Source organism: Dromiciops gliroides, chromosome 3, assembly GCF_019393635.1.
Source record: "Dromiciops gliroides isolate mDroGli1 chromosome 3, mDroGli1.pri, whole genome shotgun sequence".
NCBI lineage: Eukaryota > Metazoa > Chordata > Mammalia > Microbiotheria > Microbiotheriidae > Dromiciops > Dromiciops gliroides.
Genome location: NC_057863.1, coordinates 454,804,119 through 454,825,808, shown reverse-complemented (window position 1 = coordinate 454,825,808; position 21,690 = coordinate 454,804,119). Strand labels below are relative to the sequence as shown.

At 37.4% G+C, this 21,690-nt stretch overlaps 1 protein-coding gene across 1 annotated transcript in view; it reads right to left on the bottom strand.

Annotated features, from left to right (window-relative positions):
- DPP4 (dipeptidyl peptidase 4) overlaps positions 1–21,690 on the bottom strand; it is a 119,169-nt gene that overhangs the window by 47,684 nt on the left and 49,795 nt on the right. The window contains 6 exon segments of the mRNA XM_043991255.1: positions 921–965; positions 2,433–2,501; positions 2,503–2,538; positions 2,540–2,570; positions 15,054–15,166; positions 18,451–18,608. Of these exon segments, the coding sequence (XP_043847190.1) occupies positions 921–965; positions 2,433–2,501; positions 2,503–2,538; positions 2,540–2,570; positions 15,054–15,166; positions 18,451–18,608 (452 nt within the window).

Here is a 21,690-nt window from a genome sequence, read left to right as displayed (position 1 = left end):
TCCAAACAACCTCTTCTTTAATTACTAATCTGAATTTAACCACCAAGACTCAGACCTTTAGACATTTTGCTCTCTTTCACCTCTGCTTACTATCAATTCCCAAATTCTGCTTCCATCTCTCCAATCATCCCATCATAATAGCCCTTGTTCAGATAATCTGTTGTCTCATCAAATTATTATAATAGCCTCCCAATTTTTCTTTCTGTCATTGGTATATACTTTTTCCAATCCGTGACATTGTTGCCCAAGTAATCTTCCTAATATACTACTTTCATCATATCACTTTTATTAATAGTCATTTTATGGTTCCCTCTCACCTCTCAAATAAAATATAAATACACACTTCTCATATTAAAAATTACAATCTAGCATGAAAATGCACTTCCATTTTTATTGTGACTTATCCATCTTTATATACTTGATGTTCCAGATAAATTGTATTAGGCTCCACCTCCTTTCTCATCCTATCCTTTCCTGTGTCTGTGCATTACTCATCCTATCTCCTAAATGTTGAGTGTCTTCCCCATTCGCATCTCCATCTGCTGACGTCCCTCACTTCCTTCAAAAGTCCAACTTAAATGCTACATCATTAAGCTTTCCCAGATTCACTTCCCCATCATGCTGGGAGTTTTCTCTTTCCAGTCAAATTTCTCATGATACTTTGCCAGGGCCTCTTCTCTTATTATGGTTATGTGGGTATATGTCTTGCCTATTCCCTCCTCTCTCCCTTTCTCTGTTCTTAAGAATATAAAGTAGGTCGTCTTTATATCCCCAACACCTGGAAAAAGGTCTTATCCATAGCAAATATTTAACAAATATTTCTTGAATTTGAAGGGTTTTGCTTTCAAATAACCAAAGATGAAACCATTTTAGATATGTAATCCACATGTTTAAGAACTCCGTAAATTTTAAGCACTTACTCTTCCAACCCAACCGGTAGAACTTATTTCAATCTTCTGTCGATTCTGGGGAGGAAAATAGAAAATGATATTTTTAAGACTGCTAAGAAAATCCACAATATGACTAATATGGAAATGTTTTGAATGATTGCACATGTATAACCTATATCATATTGCTTACTGTCACAGGGAGGGGGGAAGGAGAAAGAGGGAGAAAGAGAATATGGAACTCAAGTTTTTAAAAATTAAAATTAAAAGTTGTTTTTACATGTAATTGGGGGAAAATGAAATACTATTCATCTGAAAAAAGACTTAAGAAAAAATAAATGATTAATAGTTATTCTATGGTTAATGTACAGGTTCAAATTATTCCTCTAAGATGAACAAGAATTAAAGGGCAAGAAAAAAAATTGAAAACTACCATGAGCTGAGTTCTCAATATTATCTCTTAGACCAGGGGTTGGCAAGCTACTTCAAGGGCCAAATCCAAGTGGAGTGCCTATTGCACTAAGAATATTTTTTACATTATTATATTTTAAAGGAAACTTTTAGAAAATGTAAAGCCATTCTTAGCTCTTTGGTGTAAGAAAACAGGTCGGGAGGTGGACATCATTTCTTTATTCCTGATGTTGACCAAGGATATCTAAAATTTTTGTAGTGAGGAATTACTTTGTTCATTACTGAAAGACTCTTCACTCTCAATCTCCCAGGGTAGTGGTATAAAAGGGAAGGCTAATAATATGTCCCTAAGTGATAAGGGAGGTGTTTCCAATGAATTCTTATCAATGGGAAATAGGAAGAAGAGTATAAAAACAGCATTTAACCATATTCACATCCCCACAGTCCAATGAAATTTCAAGCACAAAAAAAACACAATCACAGTTTCTCACAATCCCTTTCCATCAGCACTGCCATCTTGAGGAGGAACATGGCTATCAATCTATCCTTGAACACCTTTGAGGATCATGGGACCAAACTAAATAAATTGGGGACCACTGATATAGAATTTATGTAGGATTACAACTAAACCATTCCAAATAATTCTATACTGTGTAGCCTAATAGTTATCAGTTTTATTCAACTCCTAATAAGCTTTCTTACTTGAAAACATTTCAAGCTGATCATTAATCTAAGACCCTCTAGATCTTTTCTGAATAACTAGCTAATCTTCTCTTCATGTATTTCTCTATTAAAACACTATCTCCGATTTGCAGTTATTTACTGCTTTTGTTTTTTATTCTTATTTCTGAAGTCTATAAGTTCTGCCCTTATAAGATGTTAATCACCTCTACCCAACAGTGAATCTTCTATGAATTCAAGTAATAAAACTAATAAATAAACAAAAATTGAAACTACTAAGTTCAGGTGGATACAAAAAATAAAAGTAATTAATCCAATGCCCGTATCACAGTGTTATTTTTTTTTAAGTACACCTTCAAAATTGTTTGCTGATTTCTGGTTCTTAATATACTCTTCTCACTTAATTTGTCATTCAAGTTTCACTTTCAAGAAGTATTTTTCATTCTGTCTTACCACCTAACAGTCCCATCTTCCATTATCTTTCTTAAAGTCACAAATATCCATGACTGAATAATTCTGAATCCCTTCTGAGCCACTGCAGAGAAATTCTTTCAGCATGTCACTCCATTCACATCACACAAGTACTGATCACTAGAGACAATGGAAGATAAAGTTTAGTTCTTCATAAATTTTTAGGCCATCAGACACTTACTTTAGCTTTGTCCTGATGTGAGAGTAATGAACCATACTGTGAAGTAAAATTTTATTTGCTTGTCAAAATCACTTAGTCCCATAATATTATGCACCTTTTCCCAAGCTTAAAAATGTACTTAATTTTGAATGATGAGAGAAAGCTCTGGAAACCAGGCTATTATCTTGGGGGGAAAGGAACAACTAGCATAACTAAAAAGACTAGAGACCTTTGGTCTTTCTCTGGTAACAGGCTGTGGTGTAAGGGTAGACATTTTTCATTTCTTCCCTACTGTCTGAGAGTGGACTTGTCATTACATACATAAGCCAAAGTGTTTATAGACAATTCAAAATGATTTTTGGTGTGTATATTCTCCCAATCAGAGATACCTGCAGATAACATTTTCTCAACTCAGTTTCCCAAATTGAAAAAATAAAATAAAAAATCTGCAAATGCCAAGAAACATTTGACATTGTCAAATTCGTGCTACACAACACTCCTGAATGTGGACTGAACCAAATTAAAATGTAATTGGCGTAGTCAACAAAAGAAACAAAAAGACAATAAAACATAGGATAATACAAAATGTTCTTCACCAAGTCGAACTTGAATTGTATAGAGACAGTTAGACTTAAATAAAATTGGTACAAAAATTTAGGAAATCTCTAGTTACCCTCTCCTAATGCAACACACACACACCTTCTTAAATTAGCCCACAGCAAAATGGATTTTTAAAAATAGCATAAAGCAAGATGTATCAAATCAGTAGAGTTTATTTCTTTCGAACAAGGACTACAACTAGGCTTTCATTTGTATAGAGAGATAGGTCATGATTGGTTACCTAAAGCACTGGAGGTTAAGTAACATGTGCAGCCAGATCTGGCAGAGACCACCCTTAAACCATAGGGCAGAAGTCAGCCTTCCTGGCTTTGCATCTGGCTCTCTATTGTCTAGAGCAGAGGTGTCAAACTCAAATAGAAAGAAGGCTACAAAACTGCATATAAAGATCCCTACAAGTCACATACTGATTCAGTTATATAATTAATATTATCTATGTTTTATGTCTTTTGTTTCTTTTGTTGACATACACGAATTACATTTTAATTTGGTTCAGGCCACATTCAGGAGTGTTGTGGAGCACAAATTTGACACCTCTACATTAGGGCACATTGCCTCATTTATGTAATTCTCACTTGTGTGACCCAAATTAGGCATAATTCCCAGATTAGTATCCTCAAAACAAGGTTTATATCATTCTTCTGTTTTAAAATCTTGCATAGCAACCTACTGAGGGAAATATAAGGTCCAAATTCCTTTGCTTTAGTTTATATCTTCTACAGTCTAGGTCTGACACTACTTTCTCTCCAATCACATCTCCAATTATTTCACAGGAAAAAAAAAATCTGGTTCCAACCAAGAAGTCCTCCTATTGAACTCCTAACAAACTAAGCTCATTCTAACCTCTGCATACCTAATTAAGATTCTCTACTTCCTCACTCAGAAAAATTACTGAGGGCTTAGTCTAGAGAATCCGCAGTACAGATCTAAATGAAAGGAATTGTCCTCAAATGGAAATATCTTTAGCAAATCTATTCAAATCTTACCCTTCCCATCCCTTTATACTTCAGTCATGCCATCACCTAGCAAAGCCCTATTTATCCATTATGTTCCCAGATAAACATCACCCCTATAAAATTCTTTTCCCAATCATTTCAGTTGGAATTTATTCTTCTCTTTTTTAGATTCTTTTTTCTTTTCTTTTTTTTTTCAGGGCAATGGGGGTTAAGTGACTTACCCAGGGTCACACAGCTAGTAAGTGTCTGAGCCTGGGTTTGAACTCAGGTCCTCCTGAATCCAAGGCTGGTGCCTTATCCACTGCGCCACCTAGCTGCCCCCCTTTTTTACATTCTTAAAAATTCAATATATGAACATATTTATCAAATAATTACTATAGTCTGTGTAATGCACTGTAATGGGTAATAAGCAGGATGAAAAGATAAATAAGATGTGGTCACTACTCTCAGGGAATTCTTCATCTAACTGGGAAAATAAGAAAGGTGAACAGAGAGAATACAAAACAACTTATAGTAAATGCATGGGAGAGGTACAAAAACACATAACGAGAGATCTGAGGTAGAAAGTAATTCTTCAAACTAACAAGTGTGGAGGAAACTATGTGAACAGTGAATCAGCATTTGTTCTAGAGTCAGATTTCCCAGGTTCAAATCTCACCTCCTCATTGCTTACTACTATGTTACCTGAAGGTAAATTATTTAACTTGGGAGGTTGGCATCTGAGGTCCCTTCTAGCACCAGGGTCCTATAATCCAATACCTAAGCTAGATAGGATTTCTGCAGATGGAGAGAGCTGACATTTAATAATGCTTTATGACTTACAAAGCAAGTCACATTCATTATTTTATTTGAGATGGGCTTATCTTGTACTGCCAATAAAAACACTTAAACAATTGCCTTGTATTGTAGACATTTGTGCCCAGATCAGATTTCTTATCTGCTAAATCTAATTATGTTTTTCTTAGTCTTCATTCTCTGACCCCTGTGTAGCTACAGACAACTGTCAACCACACTCTCCCCAAGCATGTTTATCTCCTACCCCCCACACCCACCACAACCCTCTGTCCTAGACCCTCTTGTTTCTCAATATTATTCCTTCTTTGCTGATATTACTAGCTCCAACAGGGTTTGAAGTATCATCAACTACAAAGATGACTCTCAAAAATCTCTATATCCAACAATAATTTCTCTTCTGAACTCCAGTCTCACATTCTATAAGATGAGATAGATTATCTGGCTATGCTTTAAAGCATATCTCAAACCCAACAGGTCCAAAATGGAACTTACTCTCTGTCCCTCTAAACTGTATCCTCTTCTAAATGGCCCTATTTCTGTTAAGGCTACCACCACCCTTCCGGTCATTCAATTCACAAACTTGAAATCATCCTTGACTCTCTTCTCTCGCTTCCTCACCTTATATATTCAATCACTTGAAAAGTTTTCTCATTCCACCTCTACAACATTTTCCCGATCCATTTCTTCTTTGACAGCCACCACACCACCTTGGTTTAAGCCCTCTTTACAGCTCAACCTAGACTATTTAATAATTGCTAATGGACCTTTTTGCTTCCATTCCCTCCTTTCTCTATAAATATCCTCCACAAGAACTACTAAAACCATCTTCCTAAGGCACAGCTCTAAAATGAAATTTAACTTAATCTAAAAATCACAAGTGGTTCCTATTGCTTCTAGGGACAAATAAAAACTCCTCAGTCTAGCATTTGGAATCCCTCCACAACCTGACTTCAAACTTACCTTTCTAGATATTCAAAATTACTCCTCTTTCATACACTCTACCTTTCAAGCAAACTGAGCCGATTTTTCCTCCCGATTGTCACTTTCTGCTGGTTGCACAATCTGTCCGCCCATGTCTAGAATATAGCCTCCCTCACTTCTACTTAGAATCTGTAGCTTCACATGGCTCAGCTCAAGTACCAACTTTTTTTTTTTTTTTGGGGGGGGGGGGGTGAGGCAATTCAGATTAAGTGACTTGCCCAGTGTCACATAACTATTAAGTGTCAAGTGCCTGAAGCCAGATTTGAACTCCAGTCCTCCTGACTCCAGGGCCAATGCTCTACCCACTGCGCCACCTAGCTGCTCCTCAAGTATCAACTCTTATGTAGTCTTCTCCTGATCCCCATCCCCTCAGCTCTTGGTTCCCTCTCTCCTTCTTCAAACTGCCTAGGAATGATTTAACTATGTGCATGTGTGTCCTTCCAGTAAACTGTAATGTCCTTGAGGGCATGGATTCTTTCATTATTGTCTTTCTATCCCCAATGTGTAGGCAATTTTCTTGTACATAATAGGGGCTTATTAGGTTTCTGTTGAATCAAATCTCTACTGATTAGTTTATAATCATCTTGAGAGAAAGCACTATATCTTAGACATTTTGTCCTCCAAATGCCTTGCACACATGTACCCCATAAATAGTTTTTAAATGAAAAAAAAAAGCAACAACCCAAAATCAACTATCATAAAACTAAAGCTTGAGATGAATAATCTTCTGCAGCATAGCTACACTCTGTGGACAAAGCTACCTTACATACATCCATCTATCCATCCATCCATTTCCTAAAGCACAAGGAGACATAGGGGGAAAATGGTGGTAAGGAGGCTCTTTGTGTCATCTTCTCTACTGAAGTCCTGCTTTGATGCTTCATTCTGAGTTCTCAATAGTTCTGCCGGTGGAAATCAAGCTCAGGAAAGTCTTGGAAAAGTCAGACATGGCAACAGATTCTACATCTTTTGTCTAAGAACCAGTCTTATCTATGTCTGCAAAGGCTCATCCCTACAAAGCTGACCACAAGGTAATGAATTTTGTTGGATCAAGGAGTTGCAATATGTCACAGAGCTTTGGTTTATTTAACCAAAGGCTCATATCTTTTGATCAAAAACTAACAGTAAAAAACTAAGATCTATCTCTTCTAAAATATAAATAAATGAGTTGGAAAGTCAAATAGTTCAATCAAGTTCTCCAGGAATCTTTCCAATCTATTTGTATTCTGAATAAAGTTCAATGAACTTCTGGCCTTCTACTTTCTGTGTAGTTCTCTGGAGTACAGAGAGTGAGTTAACAATATAAGACTAATTGTTAGATCTGTTTAGAAGCATACTTCAAGTTTAATGTAAGGAGAAGCTTAATGGGTGTGTGCAATTTATCCATGAACCAGCGTAAGAAGCTGTCACAAGATACCACTGGTCATAAAAGAGGTGCAAAAAGGTCCAACTGTGTGCATTACTGAAATACTTCAGTTCAATTCTGGAAGCAAATATATACTACAAATAATGCCGTAAGCAGGCCCTGGTCCAAACATGTTTTCATATTTTAAAAGATTAGCAGGGCAGCTAGGTGGCGCAGTGGATAAAGCACCAGCCTGGATTCAGGAGGACCTGAGTTCAAGTTTGGCCTCAGACACTTGACACTTAACTAGCTGTGTGACCCTGGGCAAGTCACTTAACCCTCATTGCCCCACCAAAAAAAAAAAAAAAAAAAGATTAGCAAAAGAGAAGAATGAGACTCAAGATAGAAAAAGGGCTAAAATAAATGAAAGCATCAATATTCATCTCATTTGGGGGAAAATTTTGACCTGTCTTGTATAAACATGATCACAGGATAGCTTTAAAATACTAAAGACTAGTGAAAACAGATCTCTTGGATTATGATCAAGCAAATGACTACAAAGTACCTTTCCAGGAGGTCAATAAATTAATTTCAACTCAATAAACGTTTATTATGCACATGCCATTTGCAAGACACCATGCTAGATGACAAATACAAAGATAAAACATGCCACAGTCAATGCCTTTAACATTTTTCTGTTCTACTGGGGAGAGAAGAATACAGTATATACATAGATAAATATATAATACAAGCTAGAGAGTGAGACAAAGTAGTCTTGGAAAATTTAAAGAGAGACAACTCTAGGAACAGGGGATGGGGGGGGGGGCGGGGGCCCGGCAGAAGAGGAGAATGGAGAGAGAGAAGGATTATACCAAATCAGGGAATGCTTCACAGAGAATGTAATTCCTGAGCTGAGAATTGAAAGACAAGAAAGGAATGAATCTGAAAGGCAGATTGATGAGAAAGGGCATTCCAGGCATTGGAAATGAAATGGTTTTGGGAGCCTCTATTCCTTTTTTCTCCCTAACAACCAATTTACTTTGCTGTTATTGCAATATGGGCTATAGTTCACTTTATACAAGAGATTTGTCCTTCAAATAGCTAACATGATTTTTCATAAGCAAGTCATATTTAATGAACAAAGGAAGCCTTTGTTTCTCTTCATGCTATGAGTGAAACTGATGAGTCAAAAAGTCATTCCTACTATATAGGTTTCATATCAATTGTCTTTATCAATTTCTTAAATCATCCTTAATGTGGCTTTTCCATCCTAGGTTTTCCTAAAATGAGGTATAACTCTATTAACTTATAGAAAAATAAGACCCAAGCAAGCAACAGCAAATTGTCAATTGACTAATTCAGTAAGTCATCAGTGGAAATTGAGGGATACTGTCAATCTCTGAATTACAATACCCTCCATTTTCCCTCTTTGGGCTCCAGCTTCCCCACATGTCCCTACAGCTTGACCTGGTCTCCTCATCTTTATTAATGTAATTAATGTAATGTAATGTAATTAGAGTAGGCAATTCCCAAGACACCTTCCATCTCTAGAGTCTACAACTAAGTTCACAAAAGAGGGTGAGAAGTATTAGCAAATGGGAGAAGCATATAGTGTTTGAGATAGAGCTTTGGGCCCCGGCATACAGATTGCCTCAGTATCTTTTTCCTACCAACTCATTTGCTTGGAATAAGTGGAGAGATTTAAAGTTTGTTATTTTTAAGAAATGGCACGAACTCATGACACGATCGCTCCAAAAAACATCCAAATAACGCCATAGGAAAATGCCCGGAGCAGCAAAACTCACAGAAGAATGTGCTGAAATCATCTTCTAATCAAAAACGGCTTGGAAGGTCAGAAGGAGGGAGCTGCTGTGCTGATACAGGAGTCAAGCCCAACCCCACAGTCACCCTGACACAGATCCAGTCTCAGGAAGACCTCACCATAGAAGGAGACCCCCAGAGCTTCTGAATCAGCTGAAGCACCAGTGTCATCTGGAACTAAGCTCACAGTCTGGTGAGTGGGCTGAGCCCTGGGCAGGGAAGAGACTACAGGGGTCTATGCTTGTGCTAAGGCAGAACTTGGATTTTACACCCCTGCTGAGAACCAGGAGGTAGGCTCAAGTAGCAGTGGCCCAAGTGGGGGAGGGGCACAGGCTCATCAGAGCTGACAACCACAACACATAAAGCTGGTTGATTGGTCTGGGGTCATCTAGGTCCAGGAAACAGGCAGGGCGAGGGAAGAACCTGATTCTCCTTAAATCATAGCACCTAGAACTTCTTAAGCTTGGGATACTGCAGCCTGGAAACAGTGCCCCACTTTAAGGAGATAAAAGTCTAGTAAAAGAGATAGAGCTTTGGACTTAGCAAAAGTGATCCAGGTTTGAATAATGCTCCCAAACCCTTAAATGGCTATATAAAAAGGAGTAAGTTACATCACCTCTTGAAGTATCAATTTCTTCAGCTTTAAAAATTGAATAAGAATATTTGTATCATCTACCTCAAAAGAAAGAAGTATACTCTGAACCTTAGACTAATGTGAGTAAGGAGGACTGGCTGGAAGGATAAAGAACCACTAACTACATGTAGTCTTTGATCCTTACATAATGGACTAGAAGCATCACTGAATATCCCTGGGGCCTCTGCACCTTCTCTTCCATCTTTTGCTTAGCAGTACCTGACTGAACTTCACAACTGAACATAGTATGAGTCAGAAGTCCCACCTGACATCATTTCAGTATATGTGTCCCACACTGTTCTACACAAAGGTACACTTAGTGCCCACACCATGCCCACACTAAAACACTAGCGAACTCTTTCCAAGTTGCTATTAAATCATTAGTGTCTAATCTTTGGCCTGGCCATTCAAAAAATTCTGAATTCATCTGATTATACTATTATCTAGCCCAACATCTCTCCAAATAGTAGTAGATTTCAGAACATTAATCCACTCTTTTGAAGGGCAAGTAGGTGGTGTAGTAGATAGAGCACCATGGCAGAAATCAGGAAGATCTGAGTTCAAATTTGGCTGCAGACACTTACTAGCTGTGTAACTCTAGGCATGTTACTTAAGCCCTATTTGCCTCAGTTCCTCATCTGTAAAAGGGGGCACACTGGAGATGAAATGTCAAACCACCCCAGTATCTTTGCCCAAAAAAACCCATGAACAAAATCCACAAGGTCATGTAGAATCAGACAACAACAACAACAACTATTCTTTTGAGATTCCCACTGGGCACTATCAGTTAATAAAATTCATAAATCAGATATGGAAAGAGATAGTGAATGTGATTGCCAAACTATTAGTGACCTTTAAAAGGCTGTGGAGAAAGAGAGAGGCATCATAAGATAAGAGAACAAATATCTGGTTTTCCAAGAAAGGGAAGAAAAGGAAGTCTGTAACAATAGGTCAGTAAGTTTGACTTTGATTCTGGTCAAGCCCTACATATATATCATTAAGGAGATTATCAATAAACACGTGGAAAAAGAAGCAATGATCACTGAGTGCCAACATGGTTAGGAAAACAACTGGGAGAGATATGGAATGGATACTGATACATGAAACGAATGATAGTCTAAGGAGAAGGATTTGGAATTAGTTGAATGGCCGGGCCAAAGCATAGTATAGAGGGGTAGATATAATATTTGAAGGACACCTCTAGCACTTAGCCCTAGGTTGTTTGACATTTTTATCAATGACTTGGATAAAACTGCTTATCACAGTTGATGATGACTTAAAACTAGGAGAAATTGCCAAATTATAAATTAAATATTTATTAAAAAACTTATAAGGTGCCAGGAACACACAAGCAAAAAGTAGAACAGCACCTGCCCTCAAGTACACACACACACACACACACACACATTCACACATACACGCATGCACATGCATATGCACATGCATATGCACACACATACCCCAAAGACAAGATGATAATAGGAGGTAGAGTACTAGAAAAGAGGGAGCTCAGAAAAGGTTTCTTGTAGAAGTTGGCACTTGAATTCAAATCTTGAAGGAACCTAGGGATTTCAAGAGGCTGAGGTGAGGAGAGAATGCATTCCAGGCATACAGGACAGCCAATACAAAAGCACAGAGGTGGGAAATGGAGCTATACAAATACAGAACAGGAAGTCAGCATAGCCAGATCACAGAGTATTAGGCAGGGAGTAATGAATAAGACAATTAGAAAAGCACGAAAGGGGGGGCAGCTAGGTGGCGTAGTGGATAGAGCACCGGCTCTGGATTCAGGAGGACCTGAGTTCAAATCCGACCTCAGACATTTGACACTTACTAGCTGTGTGACCCTGGGCAAGTCACTTAACCCTCATTTCCCTGTAAAAACAAAAAAAAAAAAGCACGAAAGGGACATGTTATGAAAAGCTTTAAATACAAAATAGAAGAGTTTATATTTCATCCCAGAAACAATAGTCATTGGGGCAGGGGGCAGGTGCAAGTAAGGTTAGGAGGCACAGTACAGAGCTAACATGAGATGTGGGCTTTAAGGAAGAGTGTTTTGGCAGCTCTGCTATGGAAAATGAATTGGAGAGGGGAGAGATGGTGGGGAACGAATTGGAAATAATGGATAGAAGCTGTAAGAGGAAAATTTAGTCTCGATATAAGGAAAAAATATCTAATAATAAGAGCCATGGAAAATGGGTTAACCTGAAGAAGTAGGTTCCCCTTTACTAGAAATCTTCATACAAAGTCTGAACGACCACTTGCGGAGTATGTAATAAAAAATATTCTTCTCCAGGTATTCTGTGGACTATTTTGAAATCAAAGACACTTTTAATTCTGAACTTCTTTGTGATTATTGAATGATTTTAACTTATTCACTGTTTTAAATTTAGGAGCTATAAGAACTCAGTACAAAGGAATAAAAGAACATATCTACTCAACTTTATGAAGAAATTTAGAATAAGCAGTGATTCTTGCATACTACAGGTCATTCATTGTCTGTTTTATTTCAAAGAGTGATTTAAACCTTTCTATGTGGGAGGACAAATTAGGGGGGAAATACTAAAACTATATAATACTTAACCTGTATTAAGCTATATTGCTCAAGAAACCAGAAGAAGGCAAGGTACCGTGGCACACATTTGTAATCCCCACTACTGGGAAGGATAAGGCTGATGAAATAATTGAGCTCAGGAGTTCTGAGCTGCAATAAGCCATGCCAATTGGCTGTCTGCACTAAATTCAGTACCTATGGAGGGCATGAACTAGTCAAACTCAGGAACAGACTAGGCCAAAGCTCCTGTGTCAATCATTATTAGGATCAGGCCTATAAGAGACCTCTGCATTTCCAGCCTGGGCAAGATAGAGACATTCAATCTTGGAGGGAGGGAGGAAGGAAGGGAAGAAGGAAGGGAAGAAGGAAGGAAGGAAGGAAGGAAGGAAGGAAGGAAGGAAGGAAGGAAGGAAGGAAGGAAGGAAGGAAGGAAGGAAGGAAGGAAGGAAGGAAGGAAGGAAGGAAGGAAGGAAGGAAGGAAGGAAGGAGGGAGGGAGGGAGGGAGGGAGGGAGGGAGGGAGGGAGGGAGGGAGGGAGGGAGGGAGGGAAGGAGTGAGGGAGGGAGGGAGGGAAGGAAGGAAGGAGGGAGGGAGGGAAGGAAGGAAGGAAGGAAGGAAGGAAGGAAGGAAGGAAGGAAGGAAGGAAGGAAGGAAGGAAGGAAGGAAGGAAGGAAGGAAGGAGGGAGAGAGGGAGGGAGGGAAGGAAGGAAGGAGGGAGAGAGGGAAGAAGGAAGGAAGGGAGAAAAAAAGAAAGAAAGAAACAAAGGAAGGAAGGAAGGAAGAAGAGAAGACAAACTGGGGTTAATTGATCATAGTACTAGATTGGTTAGGCTGGAGAGAAAGTTAATGTAATGCTCTTTTTCTTAAATATTTCAGGGGAATTTGCTGGGTAACATACCAAAGAGTGCTTAACTGATGTGTTTTACTGACTGGCAAGTATTCCTTGAATTAACTTAGCACTACTCCTTCTTTTAATGCTGCCCAGAAAATAAAGCATGTCACAGTACCAAAATATAGCTGGGTGGTTTTGGAAATATGGCATCTTCGCTTGACGTTAGCACAATCAAGTGATGTGCTTGGAATAATTTTTTGTAAAATTGTATTTGTTTCTATGGCATTTTCAGTTTTTTTTTAAAGTTCTTTTGGAAATATGTCTGATGAGGAAATGACAGATTAGCATCTTGCAAATACAAGTCGCTTAATAAATGTTTCTTGAATTGACCTAACACCAGAGAATCTTTACCACCAGTTCAGGATAAGGAATGTAAAAGAACAAAGACAAGTTGTTGTTTCATTAATAGAAGGTGGGAAAAAGAAAAAAGAAAAACAATGCAAGAACAATTTTGCTTGAGTTTACTCTACTCAGTAAACACACTGGTACACTTAAAAAAAAATCCTCCCTGAAAATTTAGGTTGATAAATAAGAGTTCATCCAGCAGGCTTTTACAATAAGCATAAAAAAAAAAAATCAAATGGTATGTGTCTGTGTCTCAGCCATTGCCAAAATTTAGAAAGATGATCAACCAAAACAATTCTTAAAACTGGTGGGAAAACATCTATGTCTTTGAACAAACTAAGTGTGTTAGGACAAACATTTAGTTTTAATTATTTAACTGGGTTTCTCTATCTCAATTGAAAATCCTGACATGCCTCATCAACCTGTGGAATTAATAACTAATGTACAACTTGTACGGTATACACATTTGATTTAAGGGAAAAGAAGACACACAAGTAGGGGAAAATATGAAATGAAAAACCTATAGCAGAATTAAAAAAACCCTCCATAATTACTATAGTTTACCACTTAAAAAGTTGTAGGTTAGTCCTCAATTCAACTTAACACAATTTAACTTAACTTTAACTTAGTGTGTCTGACACACTCTACTAGGTTCTAGGAATACAAAGTCAAAATGAAACATTAAACACCTCAAAGATTCAGATATTACATTTTACAGTCTCCAACTCAATGCTCTTTTGATTTCCATTTGTCCTGAATCTTGTTGGTGTCCGAATCTAACTATTTAATAATACCAATTTCCTTTGTAAAATACAATAAACTTCCTAGATAATACATAAGCCCTAACATCCTAATAGTAACAGCTTGCACTGATAGAGATTTTTTTATTTCATGTGATCCTGACAATTCTGTAAGAGAAGGACTACAATTATTTCCATTTTTCAGATGAGAAAACTAAAGCTGAGAGCATTTAAATAACTGGCTCAAGGTCACATAGCTAGTCCGAGACAGATTTTGAACTCAGATCCTCCTGACTCCAACTCTGACATTTTGCCACCTGTCACACAGTTGCTTTATGGTTTTGAATTCTTTTTTTTTTTTATTATAACCACAGGGATATTGTTCTATGGAAGGATGTTTCAGGAACAAATGAGAATTTCCAAACAAAAACACTATGAATTTATCACAAACACAAAAAAAGGACTCTCAAATAAATAATCAACAGTGAAGTATACAACCATCCTCCCATGGATGTATGGAATCCCAACTTTTTTTTTGGGGGGGGGCGGCTGGTACATAACTTGTACATGGAAACCAACAGAATTTAAATAGTTGTGCACCCAAGTTCATCAATTTTTTAAAACCAAAAAATGACAACTTTAAACCAAAATGCACATCTAGAATCTTGTTGAAGTAACTTGTACTTAGCAAACCTATAATCTGAGAAATCTCAACATGATCGCTAAGAAACTCTAAAGTAATCTTCAGAGCCAACAACCTTACCTCACTAACATAGAAGCAGGAGCTACAATCTGTACTGAAGTTCCATTAGTACTTTCACTGAAGGCTGTTGTATTAACGACAAATAGTTTTACAGTTGGATTCGGTGCTCCTGCCTAGGGGAAAAATATTTTTAAAAATATATAAATGAGTGGTATTTTGTGAATACACAGAGTATTTCTATCAACCAAATACATTAAAATTGTTTATGTTCCTTGTTTCTAAATTAACTATCATGCACCAAGAAATCAAGTATTTCCTTCTATGCAGACCAAGTCAAAGTACTTAGGAATGACAACATTCTTTAGCCCTGTCTTTTGATGTTCATGTAGATGACCATGTCAATTCACTGAAAAATGTAGTCCTTTTCTAAGTAACCAGTTTTCATGATTTTTTTTTATAGCCCATAGAGAAGATTGTTATTTGTAAGGGTGAAGTGATCCCTAACATGGGATCACATGGTCGTTTCCTTAGCCCATCCAAATAGGATACTTCTAGTGTGACTCTAAATCCAATTATTTCTCACACTTAGTCTGAATTCTGTGACTGAGACCAATTAATCAAACAAGTGGTTAATCAATTGGTTGAACATCTTATCACTTCTTTTTAGTTGGGGTGGATGATTTGATTGATGTCTCTGTGAGAGTGAGTTGGGCCAGGTTCCTCCTGCCCTCCCAACACCTCCAGTTCATGTGGCCTATGCATGGAGTCAATTCTCAAAGAATGCTTACGTTTACTTCAGTTACTGACAAACATACTGTGATCCTCAAATACCAGGGGTTATGGACAGTTGGCCACCTTGAAACACAAACTGTAAGAAGACTTAGTGACCAGCTATGACATCATAGACATAGAGTTGGAGTACACTGTGAGTCATCTAGTCCAACCCTCTCATTTTATAAATGAAGAAACTCAAGAGTAGAGAGGTTTAAATGACTTTTCCAAGGTCACAAAAGTCATAAATGACTGAGCCAAGAGTCAAACTCTGTTCCCCTGGTGCCAAATGAAGTATTCTTTCCAAACCACCTGGGAAATTTCTGAAGAAAAAAATAACAAAGAACAGGAGGACGCTAGGTGACGCAGTGGATAAAGTACCAGCCCTGGATTCAGGAGGACTTGAGTTCAAATCTGGCCTCGGACACTTGACACTTAATAGCTGTGTGACCCTGGGCAAGTCACTTAACCCTCATTGCCCCGCAAAAAACAAAAACAAAAGAAATATATATATCTACCATGGTAGAATTCTAAAATAAATTCTAAGTAAAAAAGCTGGATGAATTTTGACCTTCTATTTCCTGTCTTTTGTGTCTTTGCCCAGGCTGTCTGTCTCCTTTCCTTGCATTGCATTCACTCCCCTCTCACCTCCGAGACTCCTGGAATCCCAATCTTCCTTGACAGATGTGTTCAAGTCCTTCCTAGAGGAAGTTCTGACTCATTCATTTCCCTGTACTTACGGCCCTCCCACTCCTCAAAATGACACACTTATCTGTGTCTCTGTATCCCACCTCCTCTTCCTTCCAGGAGAAATATTTAACATTTAAAAAGTGTTTTTTTTTTTTTTAAAATGATCAGGGGATGAGCTTAGGCTCCAATTGCCTGCGATTTTAAGAAACAACAGTTTTTGAAATATTATTTTGTAGGGTAGATGAAATTTAAAGGTACAGTCCTGATTCTCCCAGGATTTGTCAATCATGTATTGGAAATACCCTCTGTAGCAGCAGGCTCTTCCTTCCTCTGATTCCCTAGAGTCTTCATTTTAAATATACCCAGGCCAGCCATGTTTTCATTCTTCTCCAGACTGCACTCCTGCCTTTCCTAGACTTTTTGTGATGCTCCCCAGCTGGGTATCTTCATCTCCCCTCACCTCTTTTCAATTTCTTTAATGTGTTTTCTTCCCTTATTAGAATATAAAGTGGAGGGCAGCTAGGTGGCGCAGTGGATAGAGCACCGGCCCTGGAGTCAGGAGTACCTGAGTTCAAATCCGGCCTCAGACACTTAACACTTACTAGCTGTGTGACCCTGGGCAAGTCACTTAACCCCAATTGCCTCACTAAAAAAAAAAAAAAAAAAAAAGAATATAAGGTGGGACCACATAGCAGACAATAAATATTTATTGAATTGAACTGTATTACCAGTATCTGTATACAGGAAATGCTTAATAAATGTTTGTTGACTTCATTTGACTATAGCTTATAAATCACTTTACATACTTTACCTCATTTGAGCCTCACAATAATCTTTTGAAGTGCTATTATTAGCTCCATTATAGAGATGAAGAGACTGAGGCTAAGGTTAATACTTGCCTGGGCCAGCAATATGCCAGTCTGCCTGGGCCAGTACTGAACCCAAGCCTTCCTGAAGCCAATGTTCCTTCCTTATACTTGCCTCTTAAACTAAGGTCCTTTGGGAAAGGGATTATTTCATTTTTGACTCTCTATGCCTAGCAAATAGCACAATGCTTTGTACAGAGTTGGTAATTAATCAGTGTCTGCTTAATATCTGAACAATGTGTTTGAGAGGCACCCAGGTGTAGTAAATAGAGAAATGAACTTGAAGCAGGTTTGCATCACAGTTCTGCTGCTCTATTCATTTGAGTGATCTTGGGCAAATCATTTCATCTATATGGATTTGTTTCCTCAGCTGTAAAGTGACAGGTTTATACTCACTGGTCTCTAAGGGTCCTCCTCTTAGGTCCCCAAGAATTCTTATGAACACAGAGCATGCAACTAATTTTTTTTTGGAGGAAATCAGGGTTAAGTGACTTGCCCAGGGTCACACAGTTAGTAAGTATGTGAGGAAGGATTTGAATTGAGGTATTCCTGACTCCAAGACCAATGCTCCATCTACTGTGCCACCTAGCTGCCCCAAAATGAATTCTTTAAAAAAAAAAAGAAATAAAAAAAATTTTCTGAATGACCTATTAGGAACATCCTTCTGAACTTTACATACTAAGCTCCTACAAAGACAATTTCCAGGCTTAGGATAAACTGAATTTACAAAGCAGTATACATCACTCCCATTGTTCAATTTTGACTATTACAACTATCATTTCCTTCATTTGAGACCATCTAATTTCATTACCTACTCCCCCCTTTCGCTTTTAGAGATGCCTCATTCAAACATTTCCATTTCCCCTATCTCTCTTTCAAAAGCATTTTCCAATCTTTTTCTGCTTGTCATTCCTCAAAGTTTTTGGAGAAATTACAAAACCTTAAATCACACTCTTTCCTGGGATAATAAAAATACTTTAAAATTGCCAGATGCTGTTGACTTCAGCAAGAGTAATCACAGCAAGCTGTTGAAGAGAGGCTGACAATATTTTCATTAGCAGGAATGGATTAAAGGAAACCATTCTCTTTTAATCAAATTACCAAAATACTATATGGAATAGAACACAGACCTTTGGATACGGAAGATGAATAGTCTTCGGGTACTGAAATGATTCATCAAAAAGGGAGTATTCCATGATCGGAACTTTTGTATCATTAAATTGGGCATATGCTAGAAAAGTACCGTCTGGAGACCACCACACAGCGGAGTAATCACTAAAGATTTCCTCTGGGAGAAAAAAAAAGATATAAATTCTTCAGTTACAAGAAATATCTGATAAATTGGCTTTGGCATCCCAAATATTGTTCTCATTAGCTTAAGTAATTATAGTAGGGTTCAAGTAAATTAACCACTTTACATTTTCTGGGCTTCCAAAACCAATGTAATACATATAAATAAATGTAAGTTATATTTTCTGAATTTGGACTTCTAAATAGAATAATGCTGTTTTATTCCACTGTTATATATTCTGTCACCACTGCAAAGTAAATCATCCATTCTCAATTTCAACATTTTAGAATCTCCTACATTTTAATACTTTAAAACCTACTAAAAACCAATTCAATAAAGTATGGAAGACTCTTCTCGATCCTCTACCCCAATTTTCAAATATTCACTAGGTCAACGCATCCTCTTTCACCAAGCCATCCTTGCTGCAACCCACCTACCAGGATTCTGGGTTTGTACCATGCCTCCTGCCCCCCTCCCCTCCCCAGCTGAAACAGTGGTTAAGGTAAAGGAAAACAAGTAGAAGATGCTCAAAAAGCATAAACAATGCTTATTCTACATAACTTGCCTTCAATTAGACAAGGAAGGGAAAATGACCCCTCAATGGATGTCAATACCATATAGCACTATGACCCAAAATAATCTTCCCCATTCATTGTAATAACATTTAGCATTTTACACATATTATCTCATTTGGTTCTCAGAATAACCCTGGGAGGTAGATACTATTATCATCTTCATTTTACAGATAAGGAAATTGAGGTAAACAAAGGTTATGTGACTTGCCTAGGGTCACAGACCTAGTAAGTGTCTTGAGACTGGATTTGTCGTCCTGATTCCAGATTCAGTATGCTTTCCTCTGTTAAGAGATTTTGCTGCTATTAAAAAAATTTTTCTTTGGGAAGTTAAATGTCCCTTATACAATGTATTTTTAACCTTTTCTGTCATGGACCATTTGGGCACTTTAGTGAATTCTATGACCTTCTTCTAAAAATAATGCTTTTGAATGTTATTTGTTTAGTTATATCTAACTCTTTGTGACCCCATTTGGGGTTTTCTTGATGAAGATACTGGAGTGGGTTGCCATTTCCTTCTCCAGACCATTTTATAGATGAGGAAACTGAGGCAAACAGGGTTAAGTGACTTTCCCAGGGTCACACAGCTAGGAAGTGTCTGAAGCCAGATTTGAGCTCAGGAAGATGAGTATTCTTACTTCCAGGGCCAATACTCTATTCACTGTGCCACCTCACTCCTTCTTAAATGTATAAACACACATATAAGTAAATGTGTTAAGTACAGAGGATTAAAAAGAAAACCAGTGTATGACCAAACAAGAGATAGAGAATATTATGAAATGCAAAATGGATGATTTTGATTACATTAAATTGAAAAGGTTTTGTAGAAACAGAAACAATGTATCCAAAATTAGAAGGGATGCAGAAAGCTGGGAAACAATTTTTATGGCCAGTACTTCTGATAAAGGTCTCATTTCTAAAATATATAGGCAACTAAATCAAATTTATATGAATCCAAGTCATTCCCCAATTGAGAAATGGTCAAAGGATATGAACAGGCAGTTTTCTGATGAAGAAATTGAAGCTACCTATTCCCATATGAAAAAATGCCTAAATCACTATTGATTAAAGAGATGCAAATTAAAACAACTCTGAGATACCACCTGATACCTATCAGATTGGCTAATATGACAAAAAAGGAAAATAATGAATGTTGGAAAAGCTGTGGAAAAATTGGAACACTAATGCTGTGAACTGATCCAGCCATTCTGGAGAGCAATCTGGAATTATGCCCAAAGGGCTATAAAGCTGTGCATACCCTTTGACACAGAAATACCACTTTTGGGTCTTTTCCCCAAAGAGATCATAAAAAAGGGAAAAGGACCCACATGTACAAAAATATTTATAGCGGCTCTTTTTGTGGTGGCAAGGAATTGGAAATTGAGGGGTTGCCCATCAACTGGGGAATGGCTGAACAAGTTGTGGTATATGAATGTCATGGAATTCTATTGTGCTCTAAGAAACAATGAGCAGGAGGAGTTCAGAGAAACCTGGAAGGACTTGCATGAACTGATGAATGAGATGAGCAGAACCAGAAGAACATTGTACACAGTATCATCAACATTGTGTGTTGATCAACTGTGATGGACTAGATTCTTCTCACCAATCCAATGGTATAAGAAAGTGCCAAAGGACTCATGATGGAAAAGGCTGTCCAAATACAGAAAAAAAAAAAAAGAAGAAGAAGAACTGTGGAATATGGATGCTGATTGGACCATACTATTTCTTTTGGTTTTGGTGCTGTTGTTTTTCTTTTTTGAGGTTTTTCCTTTTTGCTCTGATTCTCGTATAAAATGACTAATGTAGAAATGTTTAATGTTTATATATATATATATATATATATATATATATATATATATATAACCTATATCAGATTACCTGCTCTCTAGGAGAGGGGTGGAGGGAGAAAAATTTGAAATTGGAAATCTTATCTAAACAAATGTTGAAAACTTAAATAAATAAATAAAAATAAATCCTAAAGTTTTAAATAAATGTGAGTTATCATTATAAATCAAAGTCTACTCGAATTAACTTGGAGTAGAAAGAAGGTTCCCAAATAATTTCCTTATAAGGTATCCTTTCCAATGAAATGTGTTTCTAAAGTTCTTTAACTGCTAAGATTTGAGAATTTAAACTGCATTTTCCTATGTATCAATGATGATTAGATTCCCAGGCCAACTCACAAATGTCTAATAGGAGTATAGTCTGAGTTCTATGTCTCAGGAAAAAGGGCTATGGAGTGCTGGAGGAATCAGAGAAGATAAAGCAAGAGGAAGGAAAAACGATGTAGAAGAACTGAAGGTTGAATTTGAGAAGAGGAGAAGGATGTTCTAATGTTCTGAAGGAAGATAAAGAGAACCCAAGCTCCAGGAGAGCAGGTCCTTTCTTTTCTTTGTAATCTCCCCTACCTAGAAGATCCTCTGCATGTAAACAGGTAATTAAAATGCTGAATTGAATTGAATTTAAAAGGATCAGAAGAGGAGGAAAAGAAGAGAAAAGGGAAAAAA